The 9898-nt window shown below is 35.5% G+C and overlaps 1 protein-coding gene across 10 annotated transcripts in view; it reads right to left on the bottom strand.

Moving 5' to 3' along the window:
* LOC111031940 (multiple PDZ domain protein-like) overlaps window positions 1-9898 on the bottom strand; it is a 75011-nt gene that overhangs the window by 8011 nt on the left and 57102 nt on the right. For 4 of the 10 annotated variants that reach the window (XM_022312072.1, XM_022312074.1, XM_022312076.1 and 1 more), the window contains 8 exons: window positions 8224-8325; window positions 7901-7972; window positions 7607-7733; window positions 7176-7330; window positions 6748-6903; window positions 5808-5987; window positions 5160-5347; window positions 291-1656 (listed from right to left, as the gene is read on the bottom strand). In XM_022312072.1, coding sequence (XP_022167764.1) covers window positions 1386-1656; window positions 5160-5347; window positions 5808-5987; window positions 6748-6903; window positions 7176-7330; window positions 7607-7733; window positions 7901-7972; window positions 8224-8325 — 1251 coding nt within the window. In that variant the 3' untranslated portion in view covers window positions 291-1385. The other 6 variants (XM_022312079.1, XM_022312075.1, XM_022312077.1 and 3 more) reach the window with 6 other exon arrangements.

The raw sequence follows: 9898 nt of genomic DNA, 5'->3' as shown, positions 1-9898 counted from the left end.
GGGGGGGGGGGGGTGTGGTTTTGCAGGCAGGTTTTCTACCCTATAAATCATAATAATTTATTGATAATATTTTGCCGAACTCGGAGTTCACTGGCAGATACGTTTACATAATAAAATACATATGGGATTACTATTACCCAGTTGTGTAGGTACATCTATATTTACAGAACGCGACGGGAAGAAACGCGCACGTCGAAAAACGACGCAGCTCGGTGCCCCTCCCCTCCACTATCCTCCTCCTGCACCATTAAAGCAATGCGATAAGCCCAAACTGCGGGTGACGGTCATGTTCAAATGTCTAGTGTGGTTCATACCACTATTATACCAGCCTGCTGATCCGGATTGAAATAAATACTGTACACCGTTCAATCCGGATTATACTACGCCGGCCGGTCTGGATCATACGAACAAAAAAAAAAATCCGAATAATCTGTTTTCGAGATTTAAACGACAGACTGGCAATTTTTCGGCCTCAACTTTCTGTATAGGTACCGAATATGCAGAGAGAACATAAATCACGATATTATCATAGAATAATATACGTTATGTGCGGTCGTCGTAGGTACTATAAATCAAGTCAAAAGTCAAGTTATGTGGACAGTGTCCAGATCGAATCCGAAACCCGGAATGTTTTAATAATAATATTTTGAATAATTTGTTGATCATCTCTAGCACTAGTGACTTGAATATTATGATATCATTGTTAATCTGTGCAACCCGCGGGTACACGCATTGCATTTTATATCTTTATCGTTGTTGACGGATTGAGGGTTGGTGCGTGGAGGGGTAGTGTGGTACACCGTCGTGAGTAACTACCTATTATATATTATACCGCGTGATCAATTTCAACGCAAGACACTCATTATTTCCAAGACTATTAATGTTTTTTAAAATACTTTTTTATATTTTTTCGATACACTATAAAAAATGAATTTTAGACGAGTAGCTTATGAGTTAAGCATTTAAAGTTTATTTGAGCGGAGTGGAGTGGTGCTCCTCTTACTCGGTAAAATGTTGGTCCACTACACTCTGCTCATACGTACTTAAATACTTTAAATAGGTACCTAGAAATTCCCAAAATAATATTCTGCTTTGGAGTATGAAATTAAAAATGTATGTGGTCATTCAAAAGAGTAAACACGTGATTTTTTCCAGAAATGTTGTCTCTTGTAATTATACTTGTACCAATATAACTATGTATAAGAAACCTGAAATATTTTTAAATGTTGGTATTTTCTGAAATAATGAGGGGTGTCTTACGTCGAATAGATCTAACCGTGTACGCAACACTGCGGTGGTGTCACTTACGATTTATTAGTCATAACTTAATATAATATTTAGGCGTATGGGTGAGGTATACAAAACGCACTATCCTCCGCGGACGGCTACGACTGTAGGGTGAGCGTGACGGACGCGACCGCTTCATTGAGCATGGCGACCACCTGATCGTGTCCCATGCCGTCCACCGACACGCCGCCGACGGCCAAGATCCTGTCGCCGCGGCACAGCCCGCTTGAGTCGGCCGAGCTGCCGGAGAACACCGTCTTGACGTAAATCGGCAGGTGGCCGTGACCGCCGACGACGCTGAACCCGAACCCGTCCATCCTACGTACCATCGTCACGGTGCGCGTTTCTTCTATTGACGCCGCCGAGTCGCTGTTTTATCGTATAATGATAACACGATGCGGAAAAAAAAATACAAAAAATCCAAGTTAATTATAATCGATATACACATTATACATAATATTATACGCTATTCAATACCAATCACCACGATTTAGTACTTAGCCGACGGGCGAGGTAGGCGAGTGCATAAAATGTAAAGAATATGCGAAATGGTAAGTCGGCCGATTTATTATAGTTTAGGCGCCCAAACCGGGGTGTTTTAATTGCAGGTTTTTGAACCCCGTGTAGAGGGGCCCGGCTACTCGGTAGTCCACGGTCTCCCCGACAACCCGTGAATAACTCTTTGCAAACGATTCAAACCCGTCGATGCCTATTGGGATCGCCGTTTGTACAGTATGAATTGTTGTAGATATTTAATTATGAGTGATTATGAACATTTTTTAAAATTAAATTCTACATTAATTATATTCATATGAAACGCGGATATAAGCATAATCATTTTATTTTCGTGTGAATGTCAAAACTATGGTTATTTATGATACAAAACTTATTAAATATATGTAATATAATTGATTTATGATCAAAAGAAATGGCAAACGATTATCATTCAAGAAAATTAATCAAATTTTGGAGTACCCATAATTAAATTGTTGATTCCATTGCCACTACATATACTTTCTGATAGTCTGGATTTTTTAAATTGTTCACGATAACAACTAAATCCCATTAAAATGTTAAATAATAATAAAAATCAAATGGTAAAAATTGGTAGGAGGGGGTCGGGGTGAGAGTAGTGGCTATACTTGTTATCTCAAAGAGGTACATGCCCTAGAAAAGAACTTAGCTATCTAAATTGTTAGTTCAAAATCTGAATTTCAGATGTATTATGTAGGTAGTATTCGTCCATATTTCATTAGGACCAGCTGCGGGGAAACGATAACAATCGTGCCCCCGCTCTCTTATGGATTACGAATAGTAATTGTAATTTATTACTTCATATGATTGTGTCAGGAAGTTAGATTTTTTTGTACGGTGGTGGGGAACCCCGGAGGTGTTATATGTATAATCGGTGTCTGATGACAATCACGTGTGCTTGTCTGGATTATATTAAAGTTGTTCTATCATATAGATACCTACTCTATCCTAGGAGCCCATATTGCGAGGGAATTATTGAAACTTACGAATTGTAAATAGGTACCTATAGCGATGGCATACATTGTAAATGATGACCGTCACCAAAATATTACAAAAGATGTTCTCGTAATGTTTCGAATTTAGAGCTGTCAAAACTATAGATTTAGGTACAATTCAGTCAAATAAACGATCAAAGGGCCAAGCCGCAAATCAGTGTAAAATATAAAATAGATACTTCATACATACACAATTACCTTGTTAGGCGATAAAATATTATCATATAAACTTGGTCGGATGTTATATAGCCAATATTCAAAGCAAAAAAAAAAAAGAATGGAATGATGGAAAATAGTCGTATTGTAGGGTGTGAAATTAAGATTATATTTGTCTTTCTACACCCAAAATATTATAATTGGGCGGATTAAGCATACACTTTTAATTTAATTTGACTGTACAGTTTTCTGAAGTGTTTATATTGAAATATGTACGTATGTACATCGCAGGCTGCAGCGTTTTACACGACTATGTACCTGCGCGAGTTGCTAAATCGAAGTCCTTTCGCAACAACAATATAATCATCCGATAAATTATGGGTGTACCTATATATATCTCGTTATCTATATCGACAACTGCAGCGGCAGTATTATTCGCGTATCTCAATATAGGCACGTCGTCGATCTATGGTCACGTGACTGTTTTCACGAAACAAAAGTGACGAAATCCGCGCGCAATCGCGTATACAGTTTTAAAGTGTACCTATACCTATACCGGGCTATGCCTGTGCACGTAACGACGATGGTTCCATTATGATATTATAAGAACACCGCCGCCCCTAATCGATTACAATATTATGATGATGATGATGATGATGATGATGATGATGATGATATATATACAAACGGATAGTTATAGGTATTGTCTGCCGTGTACAAGGCCGACCCGTCGATCGACGAATTCGCGATCGGCAGCAACACATCGGCATATTATAATAGATCTGTCCTACCGTCTCATTAAGCAACTACGACGCGCATGGTTATTAATTTATCATAATATGCAACGTGGCCCCGAAACACAACTGGCAATTAACCGAGTAGTGCGCGTTAATAACGCGTTTAGCCACGCCAATGCGATAAAAATATAATATATCATAAGTAATAACATATTAATATACATGTAGCAAGTGTATATACAGTAATAATAATAATAATAATAAGCAGAGAACAACAACAAAAAAAAAAAAAATTTGAAAAAAACTCACAACGTCCATAATATTCATGCAGATAAAAAAAATCATGTCAGGTGACAACAATACGGACGCACGTAAAATAATATTACATAATACAGTGACGAGTTGATAAGTGACTCGTAAAGTCGTAACTATTATACGTAACTCGTTACTTTACACGCGTTTAAATCATGATATCATCGGAGAGTATGAGCTCCACTACAACACTATTATATCAAATATTACACAATATTATACACACGACTAAAGTAATCACTATATAATATCTACTGCGAACACTCCACAAAGGCGTTTTACTTACAGAACATGAAAATCATTTTCTACACGTATTCCCGGAAGTTAGCATGAAAAAACAAGATTATATTGAGATTCTCGATGAGTATAGATATCACAATATATATAATTATTGTTATAAATTATAACTTTATTATCGCGACATAGTTCTAACGAATTTGTTTCTTCGTTTTTTAAGTCTGTTGACTGCTCGACATCGTTCGCGACATGCATTCATATTTCATATCTCATAATATACGTTTGGATTATAATTTATAATAAAATATTATAATAATACACACTTGGTGTGGGTATATTGCATGTATATCAGTGGCACAACTATATAGCTAAGGAGTAAGGACCGCTGATACGGCGAGTAAGGACAGCATCACTGATTCAAATCCTATTATATATTTGTATAAAACAGAATTTTAATTTTCTAACAGTGTGTTTTTATGGGACATAACCCACTTGCGCAACATTTTCAAACTGTACAATCGTTTGAAATGAAATAGAGTACGGCATACTCGTAGTATAAAATATTTTATTATTCGAAGCGGATACATGAAAATACATGTAATTTTTTTTCCCGTTTAAAGCCAAAAGGGATATCTGGTCGTTGGGCGGATGAGTGACGCGCTTTTCCTTTTACTGAAATAACTAACTGTACAGTATATACAGGCATATAGTATTCTGAAAAACGGATTCTCTTCATTTCCCGTATTTCCTCAGGCAGGCCTACCCATAGCAACGCTCACACGCGGTGGGAAAGAGAAACAGAGAACTGAAAAATGTCAAGAAGGTCAAGAAATCTGCAAAGTTACGCCACTGATATAGATATATGATAATAAACAATATAATTTATAGTATCGACGCTTACTTGTCCGAACTTGACGTGGTCGAACGAGCTTTGAGACGACCCATTTTCAAAGTGACTCTGCCCGTCGCCGTCTTCAGCACGGCCGCGGCTTCTTCTTGAGAAGCGTTCCGCACGTCTTGGCCGTTGACCGCCAAGATCTGATCGCCTTTCATCAGACGGCCATCGACGCCGGCCGCACCGCCGGCCACCTGCAAAAATACATGAGCACTATGTATAAATAACCACTCACCATGCAAGTACTTTGGGTAGCTGTTGGGTAAACTAAATGGAAATTCTCTCGCATTATTGCGATACCGGGACGGTTGCAATTATACGTCCTTCATGGTTTATAGTTTTATTTTTTTTTATAAAACGAAATTATCGAATAATATACAGAATGATTAGTTGTGGGATGCCATAGAGTAACACTATTGTTTTCTAGCCTCACGTAATCCATTAATTTACACGTGCATAAAAAATTTAATTTTGTTTTCCCTACATTGGAACACCAATTATGCAAATTGTTGGTGCATTTGTACATTACGTTTCAATTAGGTTTACGTTATACATATATTTTTCTTTTATTATTCTTGTTTTTTTGTGGTTTTTTAAATCCATGCATGTAATATGTTCACGTCATGTTTACCCCGCACGGGGAATGCCACTTACAATGTCTGATATAAATATTCCCGAACCGGACTTCCGGCCCACTATGCTCAACCCAAGACCTTTGCTGGGCTTTTTCGTCAATTCCACATCGAACGAGTCCGTGATATTCGCCGTGTCAGCGGAAACACCACCATTTTCATCTGGAACGCACGACTCGTCTCTCAGCACGACCATGGTCACCTTTGGAAAATTCAATGTAAATATTATGTTATGTGTATAAGCAAAACAGCTAACGCTGCATAACGCAGTGCGCACTGGACAAAATATTATAATAATATATTGCCATATTTGTACCGTTCGACGCGAGGCCCGGAATGAGATTCATTGCATGCTATTATAATAATTACAAGGCGATTCTCTTTTAACGCGAAACACACATATTATATTCATATGCAGTTGGTTTTTCGAGGTTTTAAAAGATATCCAAGACTTTCTACATTTTACGTTTTAATTTTATATCCCCAAGCACCATTTATTAGAATTCGCCTGCATAAACAAAGTGCCTGCCGGCCTATATTGAACTATAATACATTTTTACAACTGCAGCATTTAAAGTTTAGATAAGCTGCAGAGTTCAGTGAGTGCGGCACTAACCGTCGGAATATTTTATCTAAACCTAAAATGCTTATAAAGTAAACAACAAAAATTTGGCATTTAATTGGTAAAAGTTTTTTTCATGACATAAATATCATCGTTTAAAAAGGGTGTATAAAACACAACAATTGCAACTGGGACACTGGGGCAAATGAGTGATCTCCTTCTCTTAATCTCTTCGCTTTTACAAGAATTATACTTTGCAGATAGTATAATATAGATATAGATGTATTGTTTATAATATAAATATATAATCTTATAAGTATTGTGCATGATGCCACGAATCTAAAACACCGATGAGTAGTAATGTTGCAGGGCATATTTATAATGTTATTATAATAAGTACCTTTGCCGGAGTTTGCCGTAAGACGCCCAACGCTTTGATATGCGTTATGCTCCTAAAGTCTTCCCCGTTCACCTCCGCCAACTGATCCCCGGGCCTGAGTCTGCCATCTTTGGCTGCGGCTCCGTCTGGATATACTTCGTGAATAATGACTACGTCCTTTTAACACGGATTATAATAAATAAAATAGAATATAATGTATGTACCGCAAAAACCTAATATCGTGGCAAATTGCAGTGACACGACAACACGCCATTTGAATATTTGTCTCACTGCAAGCACGCAAATGTTTTGTATAAATCAAAGATTTATACCCTATACAGGTATATTTCGGCTATAATATAGCCTATAGGCCTATTGTGTATATAATCATCATTATAACTATGATTTATTATTATTGTTAGGTATTAGTTAATAATGGTTATTATTACCAGTAATGTATCAGATCCGCCTACTATGCTGAGACCCAAGCCAACTTTATCCTTGTTGATTTCGATCGTTGACTCGACACCTGGTTTTATTGGGGCGGTCGCAGGATCTGGTGGCGGTTCGACTGAATGGTCCAAACAAACGGGTGATTGAGATTCTAAGATTTGAAATGGTTTTATTAATACTGCTCGTATATACGTGTACAGCTGTACAATTATTATTGTTAGTTTATTTTCAAAACGTTACTCACAGAGAAAAATAATTAATAACAACGATCCATGCGAACGTATATATGCAAGAACGTAGGTAATCATGCAGCAAAAATTAAATAAATAATATTACATGGCTTAATATAACAGAAACAAGACAAAAAAAAAAAATAATAATAATAAAACGAAATATATTTTCGAATATCGAATAGCCACCGACTTACTCGGCTTTTCCGGTTGTTTGGGTTTATCGGCGGTCTTCTGGTCCGCAGGCGCAACGGCCTCATCTTTACGTGGGTTGCATACCACCAACGTTACGACACCCTCAGTCTTCTTCAGCAACGACGACGCCTGCAAAATCACGTTTATTTAATGTAAAATTGATTTTTTTTTTATATACACATTAGATTGATAGATAGACATTATTAGTTGTATACGTGTCGTTATTGTTTTTGTTATTACCTAATTATTATTATATTATTATTATTATTATTATTATTATTATTACTACTACTCACCGCGTCGTACGTACTCCCCAGAAGTGTGTCTTTATTCACAGCCAAAATCAGATCGCCTACCGTCAGGCCCGCCTGTAAAGGAAGTATAGACATGTTTGGTGTGAGTATGTTTGTAAAATAAATTGTATTATACTATGATGTGTCGTTGGTAGATAAACCAATTTTTTTTTTGCGGTAAATATTTGCACAGCTGAAGTGACGTGGAACTATGCATCGTTCTCTTATTATTATTATTATTATTATTATTCATTATGTTGCAGGGAAAAGCACAGAAATATAACCCGATTGAATGTTTTTCCGAAAACCATAGTCATAATATTCACCTGTTCAGCTGGACTTCCTTCTTGTATATCGGATATGAATATGCCCGTGCCGAGTTCTGCGTGTTTTCCCTCCAAAATCATTATGCCCAAACCATGAGGACTCTGCAATCAAAATACAAAACGTTATTGCTATCGTTTAAGTGAGCAATTTTTTTTTTTTAATGACATACATACTACATACGGTATTATATTATATAAGTGTGTCAAAACTCTATATTATATGTTCAAACTTAAAACACTCGCAGCAGTGGCCAGATGTCATACACGTATAATATTATGTATTACATTAAACGTGTTTAATAGTATAAAACGCATGCAAAACGAAAATATAACGGTCAATGTTTACACCTCGTATATTATATTCTACATAGATATTATATTATTTAGTAGGAGGGCAAACGCTTTGAATGCTGCTGAGTAGTATTGTAATGATAGCGAAGATTGTCGAATAACTAACACTCTGTAGAGGTATAAGTACTCGTACACATCGTAATATTATATTCCTACTTATTTTATGCAGACACGAATACGTCTTATCGTCTCCGTTTTAATAAATAAAGTAATATCAGATAAGTATAGGTAGGTACGCAGATGCACCGGGATAGAAGAACGGTAAAATCGCGAATCCAATTAATTTATGTCAATGGGGTAGTGCCCTAGGTTACCATGATCACCCCTAGTTTAATTGTAGTGGGCACAGATGAAGGCTAGTTCGAAAACGAAAAGTGTTAAACATATTTTTTTAATGTTTTCTAAACTATAGAAATCTATAACACTATATAGCGAATAATTAATAATTAGGTATATCTTTTATAATACCATTTGTACTTCATAATTAGGAAATCATAGAATTTTTTTATTAGCTATATCTTCTTTAAATGTTAGTAAAGAGTAAGTCATTGGCATTAATACACAAGTCGACATTTATGTTTTTTATGCCAAAAGGGGAAAAAATTAGTTTTGTTTGAATTTATAAAATGCACCGAATGAAACAGTATATCTTTATAATATACCTATTCTATATAATTTGATTTTTAATACTGATGTTTTGAAACCATAGTTATAATTTGTAAAAGAATTGTTTGCTCTTCAGTCTTAATCAATTTATTGTTATTAATGTATGTATAGTATGTACAAAACAAATACAGTGAATAACTGAATAGCCATCAATATAACACTTATATGTTATAAATTTATCTTTATTAAAATAATTTTAGTACAAAAATGCATTTTAATTAATATTATTTTTAAAAGTAATCATGATAATTTGTAAATATTAGGTATTGGAATGGATATAATATTTAAACTCTACACCAGGCAATATCCGCTCGTAAAAAGGTCGATAATCGACCGTCGATTCGTAATAAAAGTAATAAAATTATGGCAGTATCACGACCAGATTTAATCTGTGAAAGTTGCGTGAAAACACGTTAAAAACACACTACATAATTGTAAAACAAATACATTTATCTCCGTTCAGAATCTAAAATACAAAAATAGCGAAATCTGAATTAATGAATACCTAAGTAAAATAAACATGGCTTACTGTTGAAAAATAAATACTTTTATAGTTAAATAGGTACTTACATAAATTAAATAGTATTTTTTATAATTAGGTATTGATTTGAACTAAAAAAACAAATGTGCATAGGTTAGGTTATGGTAGCTACCTACC

This window comes from Myzus persicae, unplaced genomic scaffold (assembly GCF_001856785.1).
Source record: "Myzus persicae strain clone G006 unplaced genomic scaffold, MPER_G0061.0, whole genome shotgun sequence".
Taxonomy (NCBI): Eukaryota; Metazoa; Arthropoda; class Insecta; order Hemiptera; family Aphididae; genus Myzus; species Myzus persicae.
Note: the sequence above shows the minus strand (reverse complement) of the source record. Positions and strands in the feature narration are given on the sequence as shown.